At 45.9% G+C, this 17257-nt stretch overlaps 3 protein-coding genes across 6 annotated transcripts; 1 reads left to right on the forward strand and 2 right to left on the reverse strand.

The window, feature by feature from the left end:
* Positions 1 to 451: 451 nt before the first annotated feature.
* LOC117137110 (homeobox protein 13) lies at positions 452 to 10553 on the forward strand. 4 transcript variants are annotated; one of them, XM_033298398.1, is made up of 7 exons: positions 452 to 744; positions 1665 to 2175; positions 4810 to 5111; positions 5781 to 5853; positions 5921 to 7095; positions 7646 to 8240; positions 8698 to 10553. In XM_033298398.1, the coding sequence occupies exons 2-7, from the start codon at positions 2022 to 2024 to the stop codon at positions 8862 to 8864; spliced, it is 2466 nt and encodes an 821-aa protein (XP_033154289.1). In that variant the 5' UTR covers positions 452 to 744; positions 1665 to 2021; the 3' UTR covers positions 8865 to 10553. The 4 variants fall into 4 exon arrangements, with proteins under 4 accessions (XP_033154289.1, XP_033154290.1, XP_033154292.1 ...); XM_033298399.1 differs by having other exon boundaries at positions 1668 to 2175; XM_033298401.1 differs by having other exon boundaries at positions 452 to 581.
* LOC117137111 lies at positions 3510 to 4031 on the reverse strand. The gene is made up of 2 exons (XM_033298402.1): positions 3782 to 4031; positions 3510 to 3721 (listed from the first exon to the last, which is right to left on the reverse strand). The coding sequence occupies exons 1-2, from the start codon at positions 3991 to 3993 to the stop codon at positions 3619 to 3621; spliced, it is 315 nt and encodes a 104-aa protein (XP_033154293.1). The 5' UTR covers positions 3994 to 4031; the 3' UTR covers positions 3510 to 3618.
* Positions 10554 to 10724: 171 nt separating the features above from the next.
* LOC117137271 lies at positions 10725 to 11225 on the reverse strand. Its single transcript, XM_033298638.1, has one exon. The coding sequence runs from the start codon at positions 11063 to 11065 to the stop codon at positions 10856 to 10858; it is 210 nt and encodes a 69-aa protein (XP_033154529.1). The 5' UTR covers positions 11066 to 11225; the 3' UTR covers positions 10725 to 10855.
* Between the last annotated feature and the right edge of the window lie 6032 nt (positions 11226 to 17257).

The raw sequence follows: 17257 nt of genomic DNA on the forward strand, positions 1-17257 counted from the left end.
TGGTAGTGATTACAAGATACTGACTGAGAAGATACTTTCATCTGCAGTGATATGTTTTCCCCCGTGCAATGTGATTAAGACAATTGCCGGCGGTGGCGACAATGCATTTTCAGGTGCCAAGTACGAGCCCAAATGGCCCGAAGGCGCCAAGGGGAAAATGCAATTTCCACAGAAAATAACGGATAGCGGCCTGTAGCTGATTCACTTTGGTGCAATTTGCATGAATCCGGTGGCTAACAGCCGGATAACAGGCGCTGTTATCGTTGCGTTCTGCTGCTGCCGCAGCTGTGTTTATTGCGCACAACTCATTCATAAAAGCGGGGAGAGCGCTCTCTCGGAGGAGATAAAGAGAGAGAGAGAGAGAGCGGAGATTGAGTTGTCGGCGGCTGCTGTGCTTGTATGCAATAAATACAAAGGACTCAGCATCCGCGGCAACAGTGGCGTCGCAGTGCTGAGCGCAGAGTGTCGCAGGTCCGAGGACTCAGTCATCGCGTAGCCGCCGTGTGTGACGGACCGCCGCCGCTTTGTGGCCGATTTAAAGCGAGTCTTGGTGCGAGAAGTGCATTCAATTAACATAAAATGTAATTAGAGACCCTCTCTCCGCCTCTCTTAATCAAACGCAAACATCGGAAAGTGAGCCGCGGAGACAAAACGAATGCCATTTAAGGCGCCTGCGAATAAATCACGGCATGCCAGTGCAGTCGAAACTCAATCAAGTTGAACGGAAATCGTCGCAAATTAAACGTAAATTAAATACCACCCGGCCACGCGGCACTCGGACCGCCTTTATTAGAAGTTATGGCTGCCAACCTTTGCCCGCTTTGTTTCATCCATCAATGTGTGCGACAGTCACGTGGGTGTGCGGATTGGGATCCGGACTTGGTTGCGATTGGGATCGGGATCGGGATGGGGTGGGGATTGGGATTGCCGCTGGCATGGCGCTAATTTCTCACACTTCAAACGTGGCCGGGACTGGCAATGAATTTCCGCTCCAGCCTCCTGCGGATGCTTTCGTTCCGTTTGGCTTTGCTTTGCTTTGCTTTCCCAGCCGTGTTCCCAGCTCCCCGCTTTCCCGGTGGCGCCCCTCACCACCCTGACCACCTAACCCCCTTACCCGCTCCAGTGCTCGTGCTATTTGGATAGCTAAGCCTCTCCAGTGCCACAGATTAAATGGATTGACGGTGCAGTTACCCCGGCCGTTGGATAAACACGAGCACGAGCACTCGGACCGGGAGTGGGAGTAGGCGTCCATCGGGGAAGACCTCCTCCGCATTCACTTCTTTATGATTAGTTAATGGGATTCAATTTCATTCGAAATCGGCCGCCACAGAACGTGGCAATCGCAGCTGCCGCAGCTTCCTTTCGCAGATTACGTAAGGCAACTTTCTGAAGGAAACACTTGTTGGGTCTTTCTCAACTAACCAGGCACGTAGCTCCGGCGAAAGGAGTAGCAAGTGGGGGAGTAGGGAGGCGGAGGGCGGAGGGCGAAAGCCGAACGGCTGAAGGCCGGGGAAAGTGAATCACAGTTGCGCCATTAGGAGCCCGTGAAATAAATTCAATATAAGCGGGGCCTAATGGCGGTAGTTGAGTTCCATTTACATTCAGCCTCCATAAATTGGCATGGCTGCGAAAATCGTTGCCTACTTAAGAGGGCCCACATTTAGCAGGCGCAGCATCGGCATTGTGAATGCAGCATTCCACCTCCGCCCTCGAGTGGCAAGATGAAAAGGTACAAGTGTGCATTCTAAAAATAACAAACAACTCGAGTGCGATAAAAACAGCAGTTGCTACCAAGGTATAAAGTGCTAGCGTAAACACAGCCAGCAAACGAAGAAGGAGCGCAAACAAACATCGGAGCCACCTAAAACGGCGAACAAACAGCGGCGAAGGTTGTCCTGTGCGGAATCCTTGCTGTGTCGGTGTATTGGTGTACCGGTGTGTCGGTATATCGCTCTGAGTGTGTGCCAGTGTGTGTGGGCCAAAGGAGCCAAGCAAAGAGTCAGAGCAAAAATGTGCAAGTAATGTGCAGCAAGCAAAGTGCAATGCCATCCGTGAAATCCGCCGAAAGTGAGATTCTTCTTGGGATTATAAGGAGCGACAGCATGACGAGCGGCAATTCCCTGAGGACCTGCCTCCTGCTGGCCACCATCCTGGGATTACTCTGCCGGACCAAGGGTGAGTGGGGCGTCTGGGAGTCTGGGAACCCCTCAATCTTCGGACTGAGCAGCTCTCTGTCGCCGATTGCTTTGCTTGAATTATGAAGAGCAGACGGAATAAAAGGAGAATCCGTTTTACAGCCTTATTAAATCCGTATTACATAAATTACGGCAAGCGTTTCACTCTGCATTTTTATGAGTGCTTTGCGCTTTCACATTTCACATTTTCCATTCGCCTTTCCCTGCTTTTATGTCATAATGAGTGCAGCCTTTTGATTTAATGACAACTGTTTGCCATAAAACAACATACATATGCACACACAGCGCTGGCTTTTATGTGGCCCGTGATTTATTTCACTTCTTATTTTTATGATAATTTATCAAATATGCATAATAAAATGCCAGCAAACGTTTATGGCCTCTGCGAATTTTGCCAAAATTTCATTTGTAAGGTGGCAACAGCTTGGCGATCGGATTTTGTGTGCTGAGTGCCTACTGCAGGGTGGACCTTGTTATGTCCTAAGTAACGAATTATAAACCACGATTGTTGTGTACCAGCCATGCAAGCGATGCCTGTTTCCCTGCTCTATTTTAACGTCTTCAATTTTGTTATCAGGGTTCAATAATAGAGGAGGCAGTCCACGTAGTGACGAATGTCCACGTAGTGACAAATGTCCACGTAGTGACATTTAGTAGAAAACATTTTATAGGATTATGAGATTTCACGTTGAAAACTCTTCCTTTAACGCTTCGGCTTAAAAATGTTTTTTATCTTTGCGGTTTTGATGGACTTCGTAGCTTGAGTCTAATCACTTTATATATTTAAGACTAGACCATTGATTTTCATGTACCATCCTTATTGTAAATCACATGTATTTAAATACTTTTTTGCTTTCATCCACCGTGGAAAATGCTTTCCCTTCTTTTAAGTGGCATGTGTTTCATTAAAATATAACTAAGCTTACTAACTAAATGATGCATTTTCTGTAATGGATTATATGTATTTATTTTTAATCCGCAAGAGCTTTTCCTCGTTACTTTGCTTTTACTTGTTTTATAGTTCGGTGTATTCCGAAGAATCCGTAAAAACTTTCAGAAGTTGATTAGATATTTGTGACTATTCAAAGGGAAACTGTCTTGAACTGTTGATCCGCTTTTCTTTGTTTTTTCTTGAGATGGGAAATGAGCTTTTATTGTCCAAAAACTGAAAAATATTTTTTTTTTTATTTGTCTACATTCAACATTTTTTTTTCGATTTGAAATTCACCTGCAATGAAATGTGGAATCATATTGAGTTAATACCTATTTTAGACATTTTTAACTTAAGCTATTAAGACAAATTCGTGCACAAGTTATTATTAAATGGTGTTTTTAATATTCACAATTAGTGATTTTATTTATTTGTCTTGATTTATAATGTTTTTATTGATTCGAGCTCAATTTCGTTTACTTCAAAACGGGGTTACTGGTTGATAATCTCACGATTACAGCAATCAGGGTAATCTGCGTTTGGGGTAACGTACTTTCCAAACTTCTTCCCGGGAGGAAGTCCATAGGCACCACATCTAAAGTAAATTCGTATATATTATATACATTATATATAGAGTTATGAAGAGCAAACTTACGTGTGTACCTCCGCCTCACTATTTTCTCCGCATATGATTCGCTCACACCTCTGTGGGTGGCGTGCACTCTGACCTTTTTCGAGAACCAAACCCTCGAGGGCACACTTTCCAGGATGGGCTGGATCCTTGAAGACGCCCCGGGCAACGGCAGCTTCGTATCCCGAAACTAGGAGAACGGCGATTGCCACAAGTAGCACGGTAGCTGAACGCATCTTGGAACCTTCAAATCCCAACTTAGACTGAACAGCCCAGTCAATTCTGAGAATCTTTACACTTTATCTATCGGTGGCGGCCGGTCAGGCAAGTCGTCGGAATAAATATTTGTATAAGTAGCCAGAGCTTCGGAATAAAATTAGTGCTTTGCTTACACAAACGCTCTTATTAATTATTTTTTGTTGTCGGGGCGATAATGGACAAATAAAAATGCCAAGCACTTAAAGTATGGATTTTACTAATCTGTTTGTTTTTATAACTATAGTAATGAGCCCATATAGATTTTCTTTGTTTTTTAATTAATAGATAGTTATCATTCTTGTTCATCAAGCATTTTGAATGCACTAATGAAAAGCCTCAGGTGAACTGAGATATGCGGAGGAATTTTTCCATTGCATCAGGATTAACCTTTTATCATAGTTTATTTAGAAATATTTTGCAAGCGATGCATATAATTCATAATGTATTTTTTTCTGCTCAGCTAACTAAAATCCTATTCAAAAAGTTTTTTTCTGCCCAATAATAATAAAGTTCAGCGGATTTACCCCAATTTAATAAAGTCAAAAATGTTAATTAGTTTAATGTTCGCATTATCACACTTTTGTTATTCAGCTTGCTCATATTTAAGCTGTAATCAGCAGCGGTAAAACCCAAATATTGCCTAATAAACAAAACATCATATGCTGCTAAACTTGGGAATATGTTATGCGGGTCCACCCTACAGTAAATATAACTTCGATTTTTTCTGACTCTGTTCACATGAGAAAAGCCAACCAGCACGGGATTATTTTGCATTTGTTCTCGCCCTTTCGCAGCTTTGCCCTTTGAGTATGTAGATGAGCACGAGGACTTCAACTACGACCTGGACACGGCGCAGTCCCAGGCCAAGTACGACGCCCGTCTGCTCTCGCAGCAGATGCTCAGCGATGCGGAGCTGCAGCGGCAGGGGCTGAGCGACGGCCAGGACAACGCCCTTGATGGCGACTCCGCGGCAGCTCGGGGGACTGGAGCTGGGTCCCACTTGGATGCGGTATCCTCTGTCCAGGACGACCTGGAGCCGCACAGCAGGGCAGCGGCGTGCTTCACCAACGGGCACAAGTACACGCACGGACAGAAGGTAGGATGGCGCCAGAGGCAATATTTCAACTCGTTCTCTCACTATTTAGTCAGTTAAGTACTGCTCACTGGCTTAAATACGAGTTAAATGAATTAAAACAATGCTTAGCCGTACATTTGTGGTTTCTGTGCAACTCGGAAGTAGCTGGAGAAGTTCCTGCACCATCTTTGGGTCTAAATATGTAGCAAAAATGTTGGCTAGAGCTGTATAATTTAACAAGTACCAAGATTTTTCTACTGTGTCATCTTCTTTTGGCTCAACATTAGTTTTGTCAGTGAATTTCCTTCAGACATCCGTGTTTGTGGGCGGGAGGCTGCAGTGGAACTCTGCTTCTGTGGTCATTTGAATAACCATAATCGGACGAGCGTTCCTGGTTATTGAACAAAGAGATTGCATAATTTGAATTTGTGGCTCGTTACCGCACATGTGATGATATGAATGCCAGACCCAGAGCAGACTCCCTGCTCCTCCAGCCGAGATGTGTGCTTTGCTCGCCCATTCATTGTATCCCAGGCCATCAAATCGGCTGGCGTTGTGATTGATTGTCTGGTTGTGGGTGCACATGTTCCCACATGTTCCGTGTACATATATATATAAGCCGCAGGAGCACCTGCTGGCCGAACTTGTCGGAGGAGAAACATCTAAGTTATTTGCTATATCCCTTTCCAGGTTCCGCGCCTGGATGCCTGCGAGGTGTGTCTCTGCATGGACGGCGAGATCTTCTGCTGGTGGGAGAAGTGCGGTTGGTTCTGCGTCGGCTTTTTCCGGCATGCATAATATAACGAGAAACTTTTGCCTTTTTCTCGCAGATAAGGCCAATGTAAACAAGGCGAGGACGGCGGGGGACAACGCAGGACTGGGACCTGGTGTCGAGGACGACGGCGACGGCGACGGCAATGGCAATGGCTATGGCGATGGTGACTATTCAGATCCATATCGCCACGAGAGCACAACGGGAAAGTCAACAAAAGTGCATAAAGCGGCGAGGAAAGTTGGCAAGCGGCATAAGCATCGCAAGAATCAAAAGAATTTTAATGACTACGAAGTTTACCACAGCCAGCGGGAGAAGCAGCAGCAGCAGCAGCAGTCGGATTATAAAAAGTCCGCCATAAAGCAGCAGCTCCAGATGCAGCAAAAACACAAAAGCGACAAGAGCGGTGCTGGCAACTACAATATAATCAAGCAACACAAACACGAGCAGCAGCTCAAAATACCGCAGCAGCAACATCAGCAACAGCAACAGCAGCAACAGAATGTGGCAGCTTTGGGTGTTAATCACGCAGCAAAGGCAACGCATTATCAGCAGGCAGCTTCGACGCCCCGGCCAACTCCCCCACCCCCGTCGCCGCACCCACAGCACAGCCACCACCCACACCAACAGCCGCACTCGTCCAGCAAAATCCTCAACTTCCCCGAGAACTTGCCAGCCCTGCTCTACTACGACTACAAGACGGAGGAGCACGAGCACCACCAGCACCAGCACCACCAGCAGCACTTGCTGCACGAAAAACAGCGCTTGCTGCAGCAGCAGCAGCAACAGCAACTGCAGCAGCAGCAGATGGTGCAGCAAGAGGCGTTGGCGCGACAAAGGGCATCTGAATCCGCATCTGAGCCCGAATCGCGGGCTAGAGGCACAGCAGAGGGCGGCGTTGCACCCAGCGGAGACTTGTCCGCTGATAAAAACTCTGATGAGGCGGAAACCGACAGCGATATTCTGCCAGAGCCGCCTACAAAGCAGCCCAGGGCAGCTGCCACACAATGGCCAACTCCAACTAGCAGCAGCTCGGCCAGGGCGTTGATGACGAGCAACGTGGCATCCACATCCACGGCTGCGACAACGACAAAGACATCGAAAACGAAAACGACAACGACAACGACAACGGGAAGGACGACGACGACGACAACGGCGACAGGCACAAATGAAATGGTGACAAGCACGCTGTCTGGAATGGAGAAGTCCGGGGCCACAGTTGCAGCCACAGATGTGAGTTGGGAGGTTGAGAAGGGTCCTCACTTTGGTCGGGCATTGTGTTGGAAAAGTAGCGCAAAAACATATCCATCTCCAAACGTAAGCATTGGAAATAAATGCCAGAACTTCCTGTTAGATTAAAAGTTGAGGGACAATGTTTGCTCTTTCTGAGTGATACCGTTATTGTGCGAATGATAGTCGTGAGGAATCTTCAAGAGACTTCCTCCTTTGTTTGGTAATTCTTCTAATTTTAAGTTGAACTATGGAAGCGAGCTGAAGCCAAGGTCTTACAGACTAAAACTATTATCTTCCATTTGTCAGAAGCTCAGGGTATTTTAGGACTCGGTTCCCAAAGGTAGCTTTTCGGGAAGACCTTACCCAATTAGTCTGGGGGAAACTGCCACTTCATTGGCTGCCCGGACGAGAAGCTTGAACTCTGCGCCTTCGGTGGTGTGCCCAGTGAGCCCGAAATGCTTCTCGTAATGGGGTTTTTCATGCTCGAGCTGGTTTATTATTTACCATGCAGTCAAGTCGAATTAACAGTCTGTGCTTTATTCCCGACCAGCTTGGACACATGCAACCCGATCGCCGTGGACCAGACGCGGAGCGAGACGACGCCTTCCACCGCTGGCTGACATCCACCGAGCTGAATGCTGACAACACAAACTCCATGGACGACAGCCTGGAGCGGGAAACGCCGGCATCGACAATAATCGATGATGTTGGCACGGCCAACAAGAGTGACAGGAGCATCGGCGGCATCGGGGGCATCGGTGGCATCGGCAAAGACAATGGCAACGACGCCGTCTTCTTTCGCAGCTCGTACAACGATTACAGCAGCGAATTCAATGGGAGCGTTGTCAATATTGACATTACACTAACTGCAGTTGATGTGCATCCCCGTCGCCAAACGGATTTAATTGCAAATGGCAACAGAACGTCAGGCGCTAACGACAATGGCAACAGCAGTAGCAGCCAGGTTGGAGCAGCAGGGACAACAATGAACCCACTGGCAGCCAGCACCATCAGCAGCATCAGCAGCACCAGGAGCAGCAGCAATCAGGATGAGCCTCAGCAGAGCCCCGTTGTTCCGCCGTACACCCTGACAACGATTATAACAACTGCGCCGCTGGCACCAGGGCGTATGTGCAATGTTTTGGGTAAGCAAGCAAGTCGAGGGAGGTGGCGGTCCAAGGGGATTATCCCAGCACAGAGAAATAAATATCCTCGGGCATTTGCGGTCAAGCTGTTATTTGGTCAGATTGCTTCCATCTGTTTGAGTTTATAATACTGAACTTTTTCATTGCGACAAAGGCTTTGCCAGACTTAAATCGTATTGTCATGTCCTTTGCGTTTTGATAAGAACTGCATCAGCTGAGTAAGCCATTTTAAAATATTATTCAATCCTTTGCAAATATTTTGCTAAATTCAGTAAGAGAAGACCAAGCCACACAAAAGTCTCTGATACAATAAGCAGTATAATCATTCGATTGCCGGGTAAACATTCCGACGTGAGTCTGAGTAATGAAAACAACTTTCCCGTATTTCATTGCTGCGCATCACAATTGCTCACTTCTAATCCCATTTAAACTGCAAATCAAACGCTCCTCGTTCCAGGCAAACTGTATAAAATTGGCGACATTCTGCCGCAGGACACGGGCAACTGCCTGCAGTGCATCTGCACGGATGCCGTGACTCCCGACGAGATGCCGAGCGTCACCTGCAGTCCGCACAATTGCCCACCGCTGGTTCTTCCGGATCTGTTCGATGCGACTGGTTACTGAGGTTACGGGTTTGTGCTGTAAGTTGCTGCAACGGCGGACGGGGCGTGGTCCAAACGCCAGGTGGCAGGTGGCAGGTAGCAGGTAGCAGGTGGCACGCCCCTGCGGCATGAGCTGTGGGACTTTTTGAATAGATCGAAGCGTGATTTAAATTTTGAAACCGAAAGCCACAACTGCAGCCAGCCAACGGAATAGTAGCGAACGAATGGAATCGAATCGAATCGATTCGCATCACACTCACAACAACTGCACTACAGAACTCACTCTCGAATTGCATGTCACGGTCTCAACTAACTCAACTCAATATGAATTGTATGGATTTCAGTGTAAAGCCCTCCCTATCACGAGTGCCCCGAGCACTCTCTAAAACGAAACCTATCAGCAGACATATATTATATTCGTACCAAACTATATAGTATCGATCCAAGCCGACCAGAGGGGAGAGAGGGGGAAGAATAGGAAGGAAATCGCAGTTGGCTCACAGTCTAGACTTTAAGCTGAATGTTTATGCATTTTATAAGAATCCGTATTCATCTCTCTCCGCAACAAGAATCCATTAATGTATACAGCAGTAGCAATCGTAAAGAATTTATAGATGTACCAAACAGAAGCATATAGTATATACAAGCATATACGAGTATCTACTCTATATCTAAATCTAATATCTAAACCTATACCTGTGCGTAGCGAGTTCGGTGGGATCAGTTTGATTACTTAGATTATTTCCCGACTGAGAGGAAACCGTGTAGAGTTTTCAGTGTACTTATTAACGGAGAGCCCCAAGCGAAACGAGTATCTTATACAAATATAGGCAACTAAATCTAAACGAAAAAAACTGAACAATGACAAATAATGAACAACGTGTGTAATATTTTAATTTTGATATTAAAAGCAAACAACGTACTCCTCATTTGCATGCATGTTATTGTTTCGCGCTTCTTTGGAAATTAAGCCATACGTAATCTATGAATCGAAAATTGATGTTAGCAGCAGTGTGTGGACATTGTTTAAACAAAGACAAAGTTGGCAAGGAAGACACCATATCGAGTAGCTATAACATTTTAAGGAATAATCCCCACTGTATTTAATATAAACTTAGAACCTCGAACTCTCGTACAGTTCAGTGAATTCAAAATTTGCGAAGATTACCGAAAATCCATTTGTTTTGGTTTCCGGCGACAAAGGCAGCATTTATTTCAAAGCAAGTTTAGGCGTGATAACCATTGATTTATTCGAAAGGGGTTAAATTAGGCGGAATATATAAAAATACTTGAAAAGTAGAAAACAATTTCGATTTTAAGGCAAATCAAAATACATTCGAGCGAGTTTTTTATAACCGGACTCGTATGATGGGCATGTGAACCATGGAATCAAAATGCAAAATATACGTACATGCGAATATACCGATGCAGACAAACATAAATATTTATTATTGATGTTCCACAAGAGAGCGTATGGTAAATTCGAGGAAAAATAGAAAAATTCATCTTGAACGAGCGTATTAAAATGTATACAAATATGCGTATTTATGTATGTGTAAAATAAATGTAACTACAACTCTCTACTAATCTGCAACTCGCACACAGATACAGATGCACCGACATCCGTGTGTTTAAATGGAATTTGTGTTTGAAATCAAATTGAAATCAAATCGACATGAATAAACCGAAACCCAACTAAGGCATTTCGAAACACGGCTCTATTTCATTTCAGTGGGCGTAATCCTATTTGCAAAAGGTAAGACTGCGAGTTAATTAATGCCGTGCATCATTGTCCATAAGGCGGGCTAATTGGTCCTGCCCATTATGATGGGATATTTCTACGGCTCAACAATAGCTACTCATGAAGAAACCTTTAGAACATAACGACAAGTGCATACTGTAGGAATTCATGTAGCCCACGCTTGGTGCAACATTAGATACATATATTCGTCTTATGATGGCTTGTACATGGGTGCTATTCACTGAAGTATCACTTCACTCTTTGGGGTCCTGCTAGTCGTCTTCGCTGCCGGACTCGAAGCCGGAATCCTCTTCGAATTCAAAGATGAAGGCTTCTATGGCCATCTGCAGGGCAAGGGCGTCTCCTTGGCCAGGATCGGGTCCCTGCAGCATGGCCGTGGGTGGACCAGCGTAGTGGGAGAAGGCTTCGCGCAGCCTGGCCAAGGACCGCACCGCTAGCTGGTTGTCCCCTCCTCCGTCCATGTTAGTGGGTCCGGAACGAGGCTATTGGTACCCGATCGGAGCTGGATGTCGGCTGGGAACAATTGATTGCACTTGGGCGCTGGGCTTGTGGTTTTTGGAATTTTGAGTGTATGCTTTTCGATCGGCATTCAAAACGTGTTTGAATATCCCTGGCCGATGTGACAGGCCTCGCAAAAGCAGTGCGAATGCGGAAATTGCCAGCGGCAGATTGGCTGTTTAATATTGTTAAATAAAGCGCTTCGAGACGGGTTATTAGTTTTCGAAAGCCGTTTGTGTTTGTGTGCGCAGCGCAATCATCGCAGTGACAGCCGACCGCGGGGCACTTTCAAGCTATGTGTGCGTGTGTGTGTGTGTAACCGGAAGCGGAAGTCGCGTCCCGTTCCGTTCGTCGTCGCTCCCTTTCGCATGCCGCCTACGCACGCATTACGTACCCGCCCCGCTGCCTGACCGCATAAAGCCATTTGGCCATTTTGGGAACAAACCCTAGCCCACAGACCCCGCTGGCACAAAGTAGTCAGCCGCACAATACTTTGCTGTCAATTTGTGATAACGGCAGCTTTATTTGAAAATATGTGCGACTTTATTTCCCGGCTGTGCCGAGCCGATTTTGCGGCCACACTGGCTGACAGCTGCGCTAGATGGTTTGTCGGTTGGCCAGCAGTGGATAGTGGGTGGCTGGTGGGCAGTGGGCTGCCGATAGAACGTGTGAAATTGAATATTTACAAGAGCCCTTTCAGGTGGAAGCGCCCCATGTTGGCGGCAATGAATAGTGGGGCTTAGAGCGATTTGCGCTTTGCGATTTGCGATGTGCGACTCGCAAAAGGAAGCCAACAAAGGGTGGCGGATCCGTTTCAACCACTTCTAGCGAGCCGAGCCGAGTTCGCATTCCGCATTATTATTTTTATGGCCAGCAGCAGTGAGGAGCCGAAGGTCTCAGCTAATTAAATTTCCCAGATGTGTGTGTGTTTGCATACACATATTTAAATTGGCTCTGCCAGGCCACATAGCTGGCTATGTATGACTATACGACTATATTCCGGACTGTATTCCGGGTCGGGGAGTCGGCTGAGCAATGCACATTTTTAATTACGCTGCACATTTGCATTTGAATTGCGCATTTTACAGGCTGATAAGCCGAAATAAAGGCAACAGTTGTGCAGTGGCTGCCAAAGATATGTGGGCTCTGGCCACGCCCCCATGCAGCTGCACACTCGCTCGTGTTTTTTACAGATCCCCAGAATGTGTAATTTTCGAGTTGACAACTTTTGTCCCAAAGCAGTGACCTCGTTACGCCCACACAGCCGGCTATATAGTACACTATACTATATTGCATTAGAGCCGTGCTCCTCCTTCAAAACAGAATCTGCCCGCAGCCATAACCCCAGTGAGCCGGGCGGGCACAAAGGACACGGAGGAGGAGCAGAAGGAGGGACTGGAATGGAATGGACTGGATTGGGTTGGATCGGATGCTGAAAGCGAGTGCAGAATGCCTTTCAATGAAATGCAAAGCAGAGAAAGTTGGAGAACAAAAGGCATACGGCGCTTTTAAATTTTACTGCCTTCGCTTCGATTCCGGGCGCTAATGGAAGCCCTGCATTTCCATTATACCTTCTAGTCCGGGTAGAGTTTTCCCGATCGACCATTCTGCTAATGGGAAAACATTCAGCGCTGCGCCTTTGAAATTCTTGAAGTTCAAGGACCCGCTGTTTCAGTCTGTAGTTGCACCACTTCCATGCCGTCACTATTAAACGGGGAAATTTAGACTCCCTCCGCAAATCAACGACACTGGTGTCCCATTTCTCGTCATCCCCAAAAACACGTGTCTGTCGGGGATGGGGTCTTTTCGACCGCCTACTGGGCTGATGTTTAAGCCACTTTTAATGACAGCCTGACGCCTGACAACGGCTAATGATGGCGGCTAGCCAAAGTTTTGCGGCTTTTGCGGATTAAAATTGAAAACGCTTGCATTCATTAATCCCGCCAACGGAAAAACCCAACTAGAACGTGACATGAGGCAGGTGTCGCATTAATTAGTGTAAGCATTCACACGACTCCCACTCCACAGCTTGCGAAATGAAAGTTTCCTCGGGCGGGCGGTTTCATTTCGCCGAGATGTGTCACTCCGCAATTTGGGTCAAGATGGCTTGAGTTAAATTATTGCAAACGGCATTCCGCACCGTCTTCCTGCCCCTCGAAGTCCTCGAATCGAGGACACGTGCCTATTTGCATAGATAACCTCAGGCCAGTGAATCAACTCCTTTGATAGCCTCCAATAGCAAAAGCTCTCAAATGGGATTATTGGGCAATAAGACTAGAAGGCACAATTAAAACCTGTCTTTGCGCCTAAAACATTCGATTCGCGGTCTACTTACTTTGCCCATTTGAAAAATGTGCAAATAAAGCGGCTTTAATTTTTAATATCTTCAAAATTTATTCGGGCAGATAAAAAGTGACATTAATATTAGTATGCTTGATATAATAGCCATTTTTTCACACCACTAAATTTCATTTTTTGTGGCATTAACATTTTAATTTACTGCGTATGATCTGGAGGTAAGTTATGCTAATATTTATTTTAATTAATTTTAGGGCAATACAATCTAAGGGGCGTCATTGTACCAGAAGTGGCTACTAAAAAGTAGATAACTATAATGAAGTGCTGTGTTAAAAGGATATGTGGATTTGAATATACTCAATGTCTTAGTTTGCGAAACTGAGAAATGGCTTTAATCCCAGGACGTGCAAGCAGTTGAGCAAGCCTTTCACGAATTTCCATAGAACATTTAACACAATCCAGCAGAACTAGCTCTTTGCCAGCATCAGCCACCCAGCATTCATCATTCAGTTGGCACCGTGTCTGGCCCAAACAAGAATTCAACAAAAGCGGCCAACCTCCCATCTTATCCAGCCACCACTTCTGACTGCCTGATGCCGATGTGTCTGTTACCTGGGGCCAGCCAGGAGGCAGTTTCCAGAGATGAGATGCTCCGAGAGATGAACAGCTGATGACCGTGACTGTGCCTTTGTGCTGCCGAGACCCAGACCCCCCGGCCCCAGGCGCCCAATCTTCCGAGTCTCCCAAGTCTTCTGGTGGCAATTGAGGGGTGAACATACAAATTAATCTTCATCTGGCACTCGCACCCACAACACCACCCAAACTAAACTTCTGGCCGCTCAAGCTAGCTATTTGAAAGCGATGCGAAAAAGTCAATAACAAATCAAAGTACTGATACTAAGGGAAAGCTGCCATGGCTTATTGCATTCAACTTTAATCTTAACACTATTATCTGGCAATTATCGGGTACTTTATGTAAGCTGTAACTTTTTGATTGGTCCCAGTCGAGGACAATGAAGTGAAATCGTTTACGCACCTCAAATTAAAACAATACGACCAACCGAAGCTTATTATGATATATATATTAATGATATGATATACGTTTGAATATTTAATATAGCTTTAAACAGCGGCTTACTTGGGTAGAAACCGACGGAATTACAGAAGGGCAGACGGACGGATATGGATAAAGAACATATGTCTTTCCATACTATAATTACGTACTTTATATGGTATAAGGTATAATTTTCTATTATTTCAGTTACAAACATTTAAATAAGACATAGTTTTACAACTCGTCAAAGCAATTATACCATTTTTCACTAAAAGGTATCATTTATTTAAGAACTTGGTGTAACTTTGAGAAATTGCTTCTAAAGGAATCTTATACTTTTTTAATATTTTCAGAGTAAGTTCTTTAAATTGATATCAGATTATACTGTTGTCAAGTACTGAAAACTAAACTGTCTATCTAATTCAGATGCTTATAATTCCCCAACTTATTTCTATTAATAACTGGCAGGCGGCAGTTCCACCTCTAATCCCATTGTGCGGAGTGTAAGCCAACGACTGAGTTGGTATTTGAAGCTCCTCGGTGACTCGGCCAGAGCAAACAGTTCCTGGACCACTGGCTTCGTGGCCCTTTGTGTAATACCTCCGTTGGGAAATGCCTTTCAGCTCGCTCCTCCTTCAATCTGCTCTCGGTCAGAAGCCACTGGGGCAAACAAGTCCGCCCCAACGGGTATTTACCAAGTGTCAGTCACTTTTTATGCACTTTCCTTAATTACTTTCATTGGCCGCCGCTGCCATTTTGTTCCAGAGCTCTTCTGAATTTGCAGTCATCAAAATATTCTGGCCGAAATATGCAGCGATAGTTGTGTGACGAATTTTTGAAAATTATATGAATTTTTCGCTAGTCCTTCCAGAGTGCTCTGCTTTTGAAAGCTGTGGCTTTGAGTTATCCTTGTTGGTCAACAAATGGTTTTCGGCATTTTGGGGCACTTTAACTGGCTAATTCTCGGGCAAAATGCACAAATTGTGTAATTTTCAAGTTAACAGCTCTTGACCTGGTTCACAGTGGCAGTCCTCCGCAAATCCTTCTGTTGATTTGGTCCGCGGAATTTTGTTTGTTTTGTAACAGCGCGCAAATATGCAAAAGCGCAATTGTGTGTTAAGTTGGCTTTGTTGCCGCGTGTGTGCATGCTTTTAGGCTCAGAAGGGTAGGCGAGGCATTTTATGCGACTGCCACAAGTTTGTTGGCGAAAGTTTGAGCCCGTAAAACTTTTAATTCAGTGCCTACCAACCAGTTGTTCCCGGCCATCCTGCCCATCCTGCCCATCCAGCCCATCCAACCCCTCCAACCCATCCAATCCATGGAGCTCATGGTTGCCATGAACAGCAGTAGCAACAGTAACAGGCTTTTAGCGAATACACACATTAAGCCCTTTGCTGCTCGGTCTGTCCTTTATGAAAGGGTTCAGGAGCAAAAGTTTCGCATACACCTTAGGATCCTGCCTGGTGGCTGGCTGTTGGTGCTTAACTAACAACAATTCGGGGGTAAAAAGCGGGCGAGTGAGTGCAGCTCGAGAACAAATGAGGAAAATATGCTTCAATAACAAAACACTCAACACTTACTCGTAGGAGCACGGGAACAAGTGAGCACAGGACGAGTGCTAAAAGGAACAACGACCGATTTACATAAGGACCCCAAACAGACGCACCATCCATCCATCCATCCATATCCAGCCATCCGGAGAAATGCAAACACGACCAGGACGCCCAAAACAGCCAGACACTCGGAAAAACAAGCGTCTATTGTGGCGGAAAACTTTTTGCGCCGTTGAAAGGCATTTTTCGATGCAGAAAAAGATTTATTAATATTTAACAGCCCAGCTAGAGCAAAACACACGAAATTTTCCGGGATATGCAAACATAATATCTGTTGCAGCAGCCAGGGTGAAAGTTCAACATGGACGTAAGTGGACTTTGCTGTGTACCAGTTTTCTGACTGAGACTTGTCCCGCTCCTGACTTCAATATCCTGCAGACTAGCCGGACTGCAGGAAGCACTTTGTGGACGGGCAGAATGCCCCACGGAGCGCCAAATGGCGGCCAGTCACGGATTTGGTCCTCCCAGCCCAGATCCTTCCTGCCGGACGCCCACGACCATTGCATCAGGGTGGGTCACACTCTTTGACAAATAAAATGCTGTTGGAGCAATGTATTCCTAGGAAGGACACTTTAAACCCCAGCTATCATTGTATCACCATTAAATTATGAAGTAATTTAACTGATAGTATCCAGAATTTTGCCTTAAAAATATATCAAATGGCCTAGTATCAACTTCGAATGGCACTTTGGATTGGTTTAAAAGCGGAATTTAAGAATTGTCGTTTAAAGTAGGTCTTCTCATCATATGGCTTCAATTTGCTAGTGTCCTGCAAGCTTGAGACACCCTGTCGTGCGTTTCTTGCACAACCGCCCGCCACAACGGCAAACAAAAGGGCAGGATGAAGCGGATGGGGATGGGGATTGGGGTTGGTCCGAAATCTGGGGACTGGGGACTGGGGCTGCGGCATGCATTATTGAGTATGAAGGGCCCACTGATTTTTTCGGTTGGCGACTCCCCTTTCCGAGCGATGACAATGCGAAGAGGACCGTGCAATTGCCATCAAACGCAGCGCGAAAAGCCGAGCCGAACTCATTAGGCTTGCAACGCCGAGTGCTGGCCGTGCTCTAATTATGCCGTCTCCATCTAATTCCCCTTCCCAGCCAGCTCGGCTTTCTGCTTCGCTGGTGTCCTCCCAGTGTCCTGGCTCTTTGGTGCTTGGCTGTTCTGGTGTCCTGGTGTGGTGGGCT

This window comes from Drosophila mauritiana, chromosome 2R (assembly GCF_004382145.1).
Source record: "Drosophila mauritiana strain mau12 chromosome 2R, ASM438214v1, whole genome shotgun sequence".
NCBI classification, from domain to species: domain Eukaryota; kingdom Metazoa; phylum Arthropoda; class Insecta; order Diptera; family Drosophilidae; genus Drosophila; species Drosophila mauritiana.